Here is a 13,374-nt window from a genome sequence, read left to right on the forward strand (position 1 = left end):
CTGCTGTGCCTGGGGGGAGGTGGGGGTCCTGCATATCTGCAACAGGGCATTGAGAAATGTTGTTAGCTGAGGGGTCCGTGGGGGGAGGCTGTGCATGGGGGGCTGCCCCCAGGCAGCAGCAGCCCTGCCCTGCCCTGCCCACAGCCCTCGCTGCAGGCACGGCAGGGAAAAGCTGCTCCGACCTCCTGCCCACGGCTGTGGCGCCAGCATCTGTTGCCATGACGACAGGGTGTCACACCTGCAGAGCCGCCATCCTGGGTACCAATTTGTGAGCCCTGTGCCGGATTTGTCAGATCATTGGTGAGGCGTGTAACCCCCCCGGTCACCTTGCTGGGAGGGGGATGATCTGCCTTAAGCATCCAACCAGGCATCAGCTGGTAGACACGGGAGTGACACCAATTTAAAGCAGACAGGATTTTACACCACAAGCCTCATGAGACAGGAAACAAAGACCCATTCATTTCCACATGGGGGCAAGGCACAGCCATCTGGATTCCTCCCCCAAGTAGGTACTGAAAAGCAGTGCATGTGGCACCACCAGCCTCACTGCTGGCCTGGCCACCCAGGCTGAGATGACCCCTCTGTGCTCCATCACTGCGAGGCATGGGGAGCACAGCTCACCCACCCTCTGCTGGGGGTTGCTCTTCTTTAGCTAAAGATTTATGGCTGTTTACAAAGCATACAGTAGCCAAACCACCTGAGGGAGGGCCCAGAGCCAGACTGTCATCTCTAGTGCTGCTATTTTGAGTGTGAGTTTGCAGCAGCAGCTGTCAGCTGCATGAACATGTCCTTTTCCTGTTTCAGATTCTGTACAATAGCCAGAGTGTGGAGGTGGACGGCCACTCGATGAAGAAGCTCATAAGTGACCTCCAGCCAGACACAGACTATTCCTTTGTGCTAATGAACCGTGGGAGCAGTGCAGGGGGGCTCCAGCACCTCGTCTCAATCCGCACTGCTCCTGATGTCCTGCAAAGCAAACCCATCGCCACAAACAAGTACATACAGGAAGGAAAATTCACACTAACTCTTCCCAAAGTGCAGACCACTGTGCCAGTTCGGTAGGTGCCGTTCCTGGGTGGAGAAGGCAGGGTGGGGGGCTAGGGGTGGGGAGAGAAAGGCAGGGCAGATCTCTGCCAATGTGTGGATTTTGTAACCTGGGAGTGAATTTCCAAGCAGGCTGTGGTACAGAGGCAGGCATTTACCCACATTATGGATCATGGTCTTGGCTTTTTCTGAGCAAATATTGATGTGTAATAAAATTAAGACAATTCTCTGACAGTTTGCCCTCACCCTGGTGGGTATACTCCAGATGCTACCGGCAAAAATACAGTTGAGGATCAGGAGGGACTTTCTCTGACACTGTATAATATCCTTTAAATAAATAATGCCTAAAGCCTCAAGGAGATTAAAAAAGCGAGTTTGTGGAAGTCTTATTCGTTACTGTGGTATCCTTGAGCTGAAGCACAATTTCCCCAGGGTTCTTGCTACAATCCGATTATATAAATGTCCTTCTCACAGCTCCTACACCACTCTCTGGAACCCAGTCTGTAGATCTTCATTATCCTAATGAGTGGTAATGAGTATTCTCTTCTCTGGTGCAGCTGGAAGCCAGCCTTTTCCTTACTGAGCTCTTCTGCTGTTCAGAGGCCGGGGAAAGGAGTAGGTCATCCTTGAGTCATATGGCACACATTATTTGGTGACCTGCCAAATGGTCAGGGACACCACTGGGAGATATGCCAATGGTCAGGGAGCCTGAGATGGCTCAGGGTGCAGTGTTTACACTTCCTTCCTTCCTTCCCAGGTGGTACTACATCGTGGTTGTGCCAGCAGACCAGAGCACCAGCACCCTGACTGCTCGGTGGCGGACGCCTGATGAGATGGAGCTGGACCAGGTAGGAGCCTGCAGCAGCTGCTCTGCTGGAAGTGGTTCCCAAACAGCCCAGCACACTTTGCCCAGGCCTCCTGGCAGCAGCATGGATGCAATAACACAAGATACAGGCTGCACATCAGAGATGAGGGCTGTGGGATGGGTGCCCCCTTAGCCTTTATTCATGAGGCTCTCTAGGAAGGAGGTTGGAGTCAAGCTAAGGAGGAGCCACCACCTCCCAGAATGTGCCCCCTTAGGAGACAGCACCTGAGTGTCTCAGAGCTCTGCCCAGCACAGATCCTGTTACAGTTGTACAGTCCTTGCAGCCTTTTTTGGATGAAATGACCGTGCTGATATTTAAAACAAGCTAGGAGAGAAAACTATTGGTTTCAGTTTATTAAGCTTTTTTTGTCAGGAGGCTTTTCCCTCTCTGGACAGGACCTAAGCCTGCAGTGTAGATAAAGAGTTCATTCATGTATCTAACAAAACCCACAAAGCTCCCTTCACACCTGCTTCTTAAAGGCTCTGAGCATTCACCAGCCATTACCCCAAGAGCAGCTTGTCCTGTGCCAGGAGTGCTCTGACACCCAAGGCATGTGCAGGTGTCAGGAGACTCCCACACAAGGGCTTTGTGGGCTCTTTCTTCCCCACACACACCACCCCCAAAATGTAAAGGAAAAATTCCAACAAATCACACACAGAAAGATCCATTAAGGTAACAAAGATGCAAGCTTGAAGCAGTCAGAAATGACAAACAGTCAGAAGCTGCAAGTCAGCCCTTGGCATTATTTACACGACCACACAGTTGTTCTTGTGAGGTTCCAGCTCCACAGTTGTATTTGTGGTTCTGTTCTGCAAATGAAGCACAGCTGTGTGATGGAGAACCATCACCCTGCAGAAGTTTTCCAGCATCACAGATGTCACAAGGAAAAGAGGACCAGCATGAGGAAGGTTACTTTGGTCTTCAGCTTTAGATGGTTGAAAGCTGTCGAAAAAAATAGTTTTGTCACTGTCTCACCCAGCCTCGGGCGAATTATTTAAGCCAAAATTTTCATTAGCAGCCAGTGTCTTGCATATGTGATGTTTTTGAGTGCTCAGTTTGAGATCCTGGAGCTCTCATTTGCAAAGCCTAAGCATCCCCAGCTGCAGAGAAAGTCAATAGGAGCTGGATACAGTCAGTGCTATAAAGAAAATACTAAGTTTTCTTGAAAAACAAAACAAGCTGATATCTTTTCAATTTGACATTCAAATTTTGTGGACTTTTTTTTACATTAATGTTTCAGTGTTTCTGTTCTTCATCTGTAAAATTGGGATAATCACTTTTATCTTGACTCATATGGTTGTTTGGAAGATAAGATCATTAATGTTTGTGAAGTGCTTGTAATACTATAGTGATCAGCGCCATAGAAAAGCCCATGAGGAAATTATTAATTTTGTCTTCAGAGCTGGATTTGAATAGTAAGCAATAAACAAGGCCTCAGGCTGCATAATGCAAAGAAGAAAACAAAATGTGGAATATCTGCTCTTTGATTAGGCACTGTCTGTCCTGTGTATTGAACAAAGCAGAGGACTTACAGAAAAGATAGTCTGTGACTGCAGTCAAGGGTGCAGCACAATGCATGTACATAAGACAGCTGAATTAATTTTGCACAGGCAGTATTAATTTTCTAATTTTTCAGGATCTGAACTTTGCAGGCCTAGCAGTTTTCTGATGCAGTCTTTTGCTGTGCATTACATGTATAAGTGGCAGAAGCCTCCAGCAACCTTAACCACAACTAGAGCCTTGTGGTTTTGTGTACATGCACATAGAGCTGCACGTTCTGCTCCAAAGGGCTCAGCTGTAATCTCAGCCAGATGCAAGAGATGGGTGTAGGAATAGGAAGCCAACTCCACACTCCAAAATCTATCTTTCTGCTTTTCCCCCTTGGGATTACAATGACATTTGTGAAACTAAGATTTCACCAGCCTCTTTTTTTTTTTTTCTGGTGCTACTATAATGACAAGGTATAGTTTCCTCAATTGCTTCTATGTGAGTACTGATAAGAGGACAAGGATGGACTGTCAAGGGGAAAGAGTAAGGGGTTTCTTACCCAGCTTCTCCTCCTCAGGGGGAGTAAGCCCAGCTCAGCAGTGTGACTTTGTGTGCACATCTGGTGTTCCCCATCTGCCCTGACAATGTTGCCTTGATAAATTTCTGTGTGAAATGTATTTCATCCCTCCTTCTTCATTTTGAATTAGAATTTCTCTTCCAAACTTGATGTTCATTTTTATTCATTGGAAAAAAAAGATCTTTAACCATTTGAGAGTCATTCTTAGCAGTGCAATTGGATTTTTGTGCATTATATCCTTTTTCATTAACTTGTGGCTATGAAATTTGCCATTTTTACTCTGAACATTCCATGAAATCTGTTACCATTCTGCATGGTTTAAACAAAGCTCTGCCAGCACCACAGCAGCAGGTGAGATACAGGGGCACTGGCAGAAGGAAAAGATGCAGCAAATGTCACTTTTTCCCTGAACATTGGCATCAGCTGTAATTCACATCCAGTGTCTGTAGAGAGTGTGAGCTGCTGTCCAGACCAATAATTAGGCCACAGAACATGGCTTGGTTTTCTCAGAGCCCTTTGGGATACATGACTCAGGGGAACAGTCACAGCCAGGCTGTCTCAGCCCTAACATTTTCCATGTCAGCTTCCCAGGACTCAGGACACTTCCAAAATTGAGATCCTTGTGGAGGTTCTTGCAGTGAGGTTCTGTGACAGATGCCCCAGCAATGCCTAAATGGATAATCCTTGCCTCTGGCTCCTTAATACCACCAGATACAAATCAAAGCCAGTTACCTTCTCCTCCCTTCCCTTCACCCCTGCTGAGTGCTGCAGCCAGGGAGGTGGCAGTGTGAGGTGGAGCCATGCTGTCAGCAGTAGTGATGGCACTTTGTTTGTCCCCAGCTGCTGGAGGCCATCAGCCAGGGGAGTCAGAGCAGGCGGCAGCGACGCCAGGCAGACAGACTGAAGCCCTACATTGCTGCTCAAGTGGATGTGCTGCCTGAGACCTTCACCCTGGGGGATGAGAAGAACTACAAAGGTTTCTACAACAAGCCTCTGTCCCAAGACCTGAGCTATCGCTGCTTCGTGCTGGCCTCGCTGGAGGATGGGGACACGGTAAGGACCCTCTGGGGGGACACAGCCTGTGCTGGCAGAGCTGAGCTGGGCTCAGTGCAGGCAGGGTGAGCAATTGCTGCAAGGCAGGATGACAGCATTTTCTGTGAAGGAAGGAGGGAGGCTGCATGGCTGGCCTGAAGGAGCAGAGGCAGCCGTGGGAATTGACTTGATAAATGGTGTTTTTGGAGGGAAATGGCACCGTGTGCTCCGCATAACAGATGAGTGTGGAGGACAGTGTCAACACACACGTTCTGCACAAGCTCAGTTCTGGCTTGCAGGGCTGTGCTCAGGACCTTGGCACATGGTTGGGATGGGTTCTCATTCTGCTTTGGTTCAAGTGTCTGTAGAAAACAGTCCACAAAATCCTACCCTGCACAGACTGCTGAGACTGCAGTGAACAGGATGTTCTCCCTGCAAGCCTGCCCTCACAGGCACTTCTCTGCCCAGAATTTCACTTTGAGATGACACCTGGAGAAGCAAACTTGTCTCCCATCACAGTGGATTATCAGCAGGGCAAAGGTGCACAGTTCCCTGCTGTGTGGGGATTCCTGCTCCTGCATGTCTCCCTGCTGGAAAGCAGCAGCACACAGGGCCTGGGCACGGGAGGGGCTGATGCAATAAGCAAGGAGCAGCTCTGCAAGAGCTGGACATCAATGTCCAGCTGTAAACACAGGGCAGGAGTGGTGGTGGCAGCAGTAGCAGCTGCCAGTGTGTAAATAATGGAAATAACAGAGATGTACCGAATCCTTTGGTTGGATTCCAAACTGTGGCTTCCTTCCTCAGCCTCATTTGCTTGTAATGCCTAATTAGGGCTGGTCAGGTTCTTCATTACTCATCCAGCTCACATGTTCTTGTGGCAAAATGTGCACACTGGTGAGGGAAGAAGAGTCACAGATTAACAACAAGGTAAGGCAGAGGCCTTGAGATGACTATCCTGACAATCCCTTGCAAGAAGAGGTGACCTTAACTAGTTGATCCCAACTATAATCATCATCTCCTAACTAGTTGATCCCAACTATAATCATCATCTCCTCACTAGCACAGACCTGCCACAGCCCTCTAGTAAGCCACCAGCCAGCGGCAGAGCTCCTACAAACCTCCTATATACCCTGCTCCCACAGACCACCTTTCTGCATCCCCTGCTGCACCACATTCCCTTTCATTTGGAGCATGAGGCACAGGCTGTGCCCTGTTTCCCTCACCCAGCTCCTCTGAAATTGCTTCCTCTCTAAGTGTCAGCAGGAGAGCTTAACATTGCCCTCCTTCAAAAGCAGAGGGAATGTGATTGAAACACTGTCTCTGGGAGCAGGGGCACCTGCTCCTCTGAGTCTGCCTTTGGAAATGCCACTGAGATAACAGTCCTTCTGATCTCTTCTGCCTCTGACTTCCCTTGGAAGGCAATGCCTCCATAGTGTATCTGAAAAAAGTATGAATCTCCGCCCCTTACACAAAGCTTTGGAGATGGTCACACTTTGCTGCATACTTGTGTGGGCTCCTTCCCTGCCCCACCAATGCACCTTGACCTTCCTGGGGAGTTCCAGGCAAAGCCTTTTTGCTCCCTCACAGAGCACCCTTGCCCAAGGAAGGGGACTCACAGGCCTTCTTGTCTGTGCCATGCTCAGAGCTGTAGCTGGCTCCCTGCCCTGTTATTTGAGCTGGACACAGCAGTGTAGGAACAGTCTGATGGGTTGCAGTGGTCCTGTGCAGACATCCTCTAAGAACATCATTAAACCAGGAGCTGGCAGCTATTTCAGTTATTGAAACAGGGTCTTGTAGGGCTGAAAGGTTTCACAAAGTGGCAACCACTCCCCACACTTCTTTCCAGAGAGTGGCACCTCTGCTGATAAGTCTGAGGAGAGCAGCTAGGATGCTGAACTAGTGCGTGCTGCCAGAAGGATGTCCCAGATAAGAGCGTTTTCTGTACTCCACACGTTTGAAACCAGCCTGGCTGGGATCAAGGGCACCTGTGAGAGTAGATCAAGATGTGCATTTGTGTGACAGCAGCAGGCTTGATTCTTCCCTTTTCCTCACATATGTGAAGACATGAAGTACACATTTAAACTCCAGCCTTAAAGCAGGAGATTTATAGATCCACAGGCACCTCTTCTGTGACCAAAACTTTCTATGGCAGGAGCAGAGCTTTCTAACTCCTTAATGCCTGGCAGCAGGTGCTGCTCAAAAGCCACAGACATGGAACTGATACAGCTCTGGCCCTCTCTAATAGGTAGAAAGGATTTGTTTTTGCAGCATTTAACCCTTCTGACCCAGCAGCTCTGCGCTGTGAGGATACAACACAGCTCTGTAAGCCTTAGAAACAGCAGCAGAACAGCAGGTGTGGTGTCATTTTTCTGCAGGAAGGGTTTGGGTCTCTGCTGATTCTGTCTAGCTGGTGGGGCTAGAAAGCTGTCTCTTCAGGTTATAAATCACTGGTCTGCCACATTGCAGAAGGGAAAGGAACCAGTACGAATGAGCCTCTTTCTAAGGTCTGTTTATCAAAGACATCAGGTGGAAAATGTTCCTGCCATTTCATTCCTTTAAGAAAACCTGCCTCACCCAGCAGGGGTTTTCCTAATATAACTCTATCCTGAAGAGATGTGTTGATATCAGCACAGCAGGTATTGTAAACCACTTAGGAATCATCAGCCAGACTCGTTGTGCAATTCTTTAGGATTCAGAAGCTTGTGATTTGGCTCCAAGAAAGTCCAGGGCTGGCAAGTGACTCTTAGCTGGGCTTCTTGAATTTTGCACCTCCAGGTCGGGTTTGTCAGCCCTGAAGTTGCTGGCACTGGAATGTTTCACACCAGTGAAACAGTTCCAGTGTTGCTGGCACCCAGAATGTGTCAGGCCAGGCAGAAACTGTTGCCACAGCATGACCTCCATTGATGCCAAGGGAGGGAGCCTCTCATGGTGTGTTGCTGGGGTTTGAGAAGTGTGACCATTCTCTGCTAGCCAGCAGCAAGGGGAAACCTCAGCATTTCAGGGATGTAGCTGTTGCTTTAGCATAATGTGCTTGCTTTTCTCTCCCTCTGCTGCCTGTGCTGTTCAGAAGAGATATGCAGCCAGCCCCTACTCGGATGAGATCGTGATGGAAGTGGCATCAGCAAAGCAGCAGGATGAGCCAGAGATGCTGTGGGTGATGGGACCTGTCCTGGCTGTGATATTGATCATCATCATTGTCATTGCCATCCTTCTCTTCAAAAGGTGAGATCCAGTCTGGGACATGGCAGTTATGGCAGGAGCACTAGAGGTGCTGGCAACTTCGGGGCCTTCCTTGTAACCTTCAGCTACAGGGTGCTCTGACAGACAGTCCTTGTGGCCATGGGGAGGAGGAAGGTCTCTACCTGGCACAGCAGAAGGCTCCTTTGTAAGAGAGCTGAAGGGCTGGGTCTGCAGAAGGTAGTAAACACCAGGCCCAGGACACGGCTGCTGTGGGCTCTGGAGGCATATGAACAGTGGGACAGAAGAGAGCAGCTTTGTCCCTAAAGCCAGTCTGACTGCTCTCTTGTCACAGCTTGGATTGGCAGCCTTGGGAACTTCTCTAGTACTGGTTCTCTGTAGAAATGTCCTGCTTGATCTGTGGGAGCTGCCCCCCCTCCTGTGAATTTTGACTGAAGAGCATTACCTTGGTGGTGAGAACAGGGCATGGATGTGCCAGGCTGAAATCAGAGTGGAGCTTTCTTCTTAGGGCCTCTCAGTCCTGACTACTGGATCAGGACCACCCTCACCCTGTGCTCCCTGTGGGAGCAGACACCTCCTTCTGCCTGTCAGAGCAGTCCTGCTCCTTCTGCCTGTCAGAGCAGTTGTAACTGTAGCGTGTGATGATTGTTCATCCTCTGGAGGAGCCATGGGTTGCATTTGCATGTGTTCATGTAGCCTCTTCAATTACAGTAGGTCATTCTCTATCAGCTCAGCTCTGAGGTTCTGCTCCTCCTGGGCTCTTTATTTACATATGTCTCTCTAGCTGGGGAAGGGAGCTGCCTTTGTTGTCTGATTAAATGGAGTTCTGCTGTGCATGTGCAGTCAGTGCCTTTCTGTGTCAGTGATCATCTCCTTTCTTCTGTTCCTGCTTTTCCCTGGATCTAGTAAGCAAGAAAGGTATGAATCCATTTTATCTTTTTGTTTTCCTAAAATTTCAAGTCTATTTCCCTTTTTAAAAATCCAGCCTGAAGCTACTAAGGGGCATCTTTGTTTTTGGGAGTGTGGAGCATGCCAGCCTTAGGAGTTTACAAAGACTTTGTTTCCTCAAAGGTATCAGCATCCTAGCAGTTGCCAGCCTCTCACAGCTCTCAGGGAGAAGTTCCAACATAAAGACTTCCCGGATTGCTTTTGCAATTAAATTAAAAATCAAAAAACGTGACAATAACAGCAGTTATAGGGGTTCCTTTGTCTTCTCAGTCACTTCAGACTGAGAGCTGTTCCCTCAAGAATGCACGTGCATTCCTGCAGTCTCTAATGAGGAAGCTTTGAGGGAATACTGGACAACTGTAAGAAGCAGCATGTTTGCTTGTCTTTAATGAGAGAAAATGGCCCCAGAGGGGATTTCTGTGCCAGGGCCCCATAGAAGGTATTCCCACCTTGCCTTAGGTTAACCTTGTCCCAGATTTGTGTGGGTGGAGCACCAGGTAGTGCTCGCCTGCAGTGCCCAGAGCTGACACACATGTCCCTGCTGCATCCTCACCCATGGGGGAGCAGCAAATCCTCTTCAGCACCACCCATATGCCCAGAGTGATGCTGTGGTTTAGGCTGTCCAGCCTCTCTGAGGAGGCATTTTCTCCCAAAGGTATCTGTGTGTAATACTCACAGTGGCCAGTCTATAATGGGAATTAATTGAAGCTGAGCAGCAGTGGGTAGCTTGGGATCTGCAGGATGGTTTAGGAGTTTCCCTGACTGGGCTAATGAGGCAGAGATAAAGTTTAATTATGTTCTGTGCCCATTCCCCAAAAAAGATGGCCCAGTTTGCTTGAGGACTGGTACACAGCAGCACATTGCACATCATGCTGTGCTCCTGATAGGAGGTTTATTTGTTGGCTGTGTATTCTCCATTCTTTCTATCAATGCTCTCAGTCTTTCAGCTCTTTTGTCTTGGTCCAGGCAGCTGGAAGGCTTCTGAGATGTTGAGATGCCTCAGAGTAGGGTGAGACTCACAAGCTGGTTCTCTCCAATGAACAGCTCCAGTGTTTGCTGCAGCCTCAGGCTGCAGATGAAGCTTACAGGCTGGGCCACACGAGGAACACACACAGATTTCACTCATGATTGATGCACTGTGTCTTCTCTAAGTGCCTCTCATTAGTGGCAGCCCAGCATGCCCAGCCTCTGATGGAAGTGAAAGTGCCCTGTGCCTGTGAGAGCATTTGGGATCTTGCACAGTTCAGGGTCATTACTATCCAGGGATGCAGCTGCCTTTGTGCAGACCCTGGCAGCCCTTCAGTGTGCTTCCAGGGGCCTCACAAGGAGGACCAAAGCACAGACTGATTGTTGCCATTTGCAGGCTGGTAAATGTGCTAGCATTTGTGTACAGCAGCAGTACTGCAGCTCCCTCTCTTCCAGGAAACATCAGGTCAGCAGAGGGGTTCAGGCAAAATCCATCTGGGGACTGTAGCCAAAAGACAAAGTCTCTGTGTATTCCTGCATGCTCAGTCTATTGGCCAGGTGCCAGGGTCAGCACAGGCTCAGAAGAGAGAACTGCTGTGTTGCTCCTGCCCAACACCCTCCTCCAGCCCTTGGGTATACCCACCATATTTGTAATCTAGAGCTAGAAGTGGGACCTAGAGATTCGCTAGAAACTCTTCTTGCAGTATTATATTTTCCTTAATATTCACTTGTCCACTTTGTGATTGGATCTGTCCCTGCTTTGCCTGTGAATTCCAGTAAGAGCCTGAGGTGGTGGCATCGCTTTAGGCATAAATATAGCATGAAGAGACAACATTGTATTTTATTGTTCCATTAATACACGCCTTGGGTGCCTTCAACCATTCAAGACATGTATTAATGGCCCAATAAAACACACCCTGAAGAGCCTTTACACTATTATATTACAGCATTCTATATTTAAATATTTCTAATACTTGAAAAAAAATTTTATTATATCCTTCCACTACAGGAAATAGTTCCTAGAGACAGTAAGAGGAAACAGTATCTTGCATCTCTCTGCATTTTCTGTAATAAATACTATGCAGAATACCACATTTCAAAACTGCCTCACTAATCAAACATCTGACATTGCTTATATATAATCTTTCCTGTTTCACAGATGGGAAATTGGAGGCACAGAAGATGATATGACTTACCCAGAGCCCCAGGAGCCTGGGATGCTCCTGGCTGTCTGGGACACAGGCACCCAGACTCCTTCCTAGGGTGATTCATGCCAGTCTCTGCCAGAACTCAGCTTGTCTCTGCCCTCTCTATCCACAGGAAAAGGGCACATTCCCCCTCTTCCAAGGATGAGCACTCCATCGGCCTGAAGGACTCGCTCTTGGCCCACTCATCTGACCCAGTTGAGATGAGGAGGCTCAACTACCAGACTCCAGGTAAGGAGCAGCTCATCCCCTTGAATCCTGCTTCCTCTGGTTCCCCTTCTCCATGTCCCCATGCCAGAGGCAGAGTTGCAGTCCTTCCCACTCTCCAGGAGATCCACACCTTCTCAGTCACAGTGACACAGAGTAGGCTTTAGACCAAGGATGTCCAAGTATCTCCTCTCTGGGTTGCAAATCCTCCTTGCTGGGCCTGTCACTGCAGGCCCATGAGGCTGGGGAACCTGGATGGGGCTGGTCTGTTGTGTGGTGTGTGTCAAACACGGTGTGGAGCTCATTATGTCCTGAGCTGGGAGGAGCCTCCATGCAGTTGGGAGTTTCCACACCTGAGCTTCAGTGCTGAGCACAACTGGTGCAGTGTTGGCCACATGGGCTGTATCTGGGGCAGTCAGGAGATACACAGAGCTCTTACACTGCTGAGGGTGTCCCAGCAGCTTCATTCTGGGATCTTTGGTGTGCTGACTCTCCTGCTCTGGTCAGCTAAGGGTCAAGAGAAGAGCTACCTGCAGACTACAGTGCTCTGCAGCCAGTGCTGTGGCCCACTGAAGGACTCTGCTGGTCATGGTGGTCTCAGTGCAGAGGACAATAGTTCAGTAAAAGCCATTCTCTGCATGCTGCTTTCACTGGCCTGGGATGCCTCAGGCTGTAGCTTTGCCAGCTCATGGAGGCAGCTGTACTTCACACTGCAGAAAGGTCTTGTGCTGCTGCTTTGTGTCTGCACGTCTCTGATGGCACTGCAAGCACAGTACCTGTCATTGTAGTGATCAGAGACAGGCTCTGCCCTGACTCGTTCAGAGCCTTTCAGAGAGTCCAAGTCCTAGATGAACTGAGGGAGCACTTGGGCTTTTGTGATGGAGGGAGCAGTTCAGCAGTAAATGAGGCACATACAGTTCTGTTCTAACTTGCAGCTCCTCCTGGTCTCTAACCTACTTTCCTTTTCCTCCTGCTGTTCATTCATCTAAGAGCTTTCATCTAATAGGAGAGTTTTGAAGGGGCCATTTCCTGATGTAAAACTGCTGTGTCTGGCAGGGGGGGCAAGAACAGCCTTTCCTGTTGCCACTCACAGCAGTCTGGCTCACATCTGGGTTGAGCTACACCAGCACATCTTTTTCTGTGCCAGGGCAGCTGTCAGGGGTCTGTAGTTAGTGCATCTCCCAGGCAGAACCAGTGGCAGATCTCACGTGTGGGCAGCAGCAGAGCTGGCACATTAATTGGTCACAGCACAGCACAGGATGGTGTCACAGCATGAGAGGAAAATGCTGTGGGGAGCAAGGAAGGCATGTGTGCCAGAGGAAGAACATCTCAACAGGCAGATCACCAGGAGCAGCACTAGGGAGGGCATCACACACAGTCAGCAACAGCGTGCAGCTTCTTGAGGAGGAGCGCAGTGTTAAACAGGGCTGCTCCAGGACAGCTGTGCGTGGGGACAGGCTTCTGTGACATGTCTCCATGTGGGCACAAAAGCCATCTTTGCTGTCTGCTTGTGGCTTGCATTGTGTGAAGAATTGTTGGGCTTGCATCTGCTCCCATCTTCAGAGAGGTCAGGGTCAGGGTGTTGGCAGCAAGGGTGTCCCTTGCCTTGCTAGACCCGTAGCAAGGTTCAAGAGCTGCCATCAGAGAGAGGGAGCCAGGAAATTTCCTTTTCCTGACTGTGAGTAAGGATAAGCCAAAGATGCTGCTCATTTGTTAAGTTTGCAGAGCTCTCTGGAGAGACAAAACCAAGCCAGAGTGCGCAGTTCACTCGAGACAGCAGCAGGACCCTGGGATACTGCCAGACACTGCTCCCCCACCAAGAGACAGCACTCTGTCCTCCTCC

The 13,374-nt window shown here is 49.2% G+C and overlaps 1 protein-coding gene across 19 annotated transcripts in view; it reads left to right on the plus strand.

Moving 5' to 3' along the window:
• The window catches only part of PTPRF (protein tyrosine phosphatase receptor type F), a 375,235-nt gene that overhangs the window by 331,695 nt on the left and 30,166 nt on the right, over positions 1-13,374 (plus strand). For 10 of the 19 annotated variants that reach the window (XM_071436511.1, XM_071436510.1, XM_071436515.1 and 7 more), the window contains 6 exons: positions 805-1,058; positions 1,802-1,892; positions 4,816-5,028; positions 8,075-8,229; positions 9,112-9,123; positions 11,440-11,555. In XM_071436511.1, the coding sequence (XP_071292612.1) occupies positions 805-1,058; positions 1,802-1,892; positions 4,816-5,028; positions 8,075-8,229; positions 9,112-9,123; positions 11,440-11,555 (841 nt within the window). The remainder of the gene's footprint in view (positions 1-804; positions 1,059-1,801; positions 1,893-4,815; positions 5,029-8,074; positions 8,230-9,111; positions 9,124-11,439; positions 11,556-13,374) is intronic. The other 9 variants (XM_071436512.1, XM_071436516.1, XM_071436529.1 and 6 more) reach the window with 1 other exon arrangement.

The sequence above is a fragment of the Agelaius tricolor genome, unplaced genomic scaffold (assembly GCF_023055355.1).
Source record: "Agelaius tricolor isolate 1412-34295 unplaced genomic scaffold, bAgeTri1.0.p SCAF_11, whole genome shotgun sequence".
NCBI lineage: Eukaryota > Metazoa > Chordata > Aves > Passeriformes > Icteridae > Agelaius > Agelaius tricolor.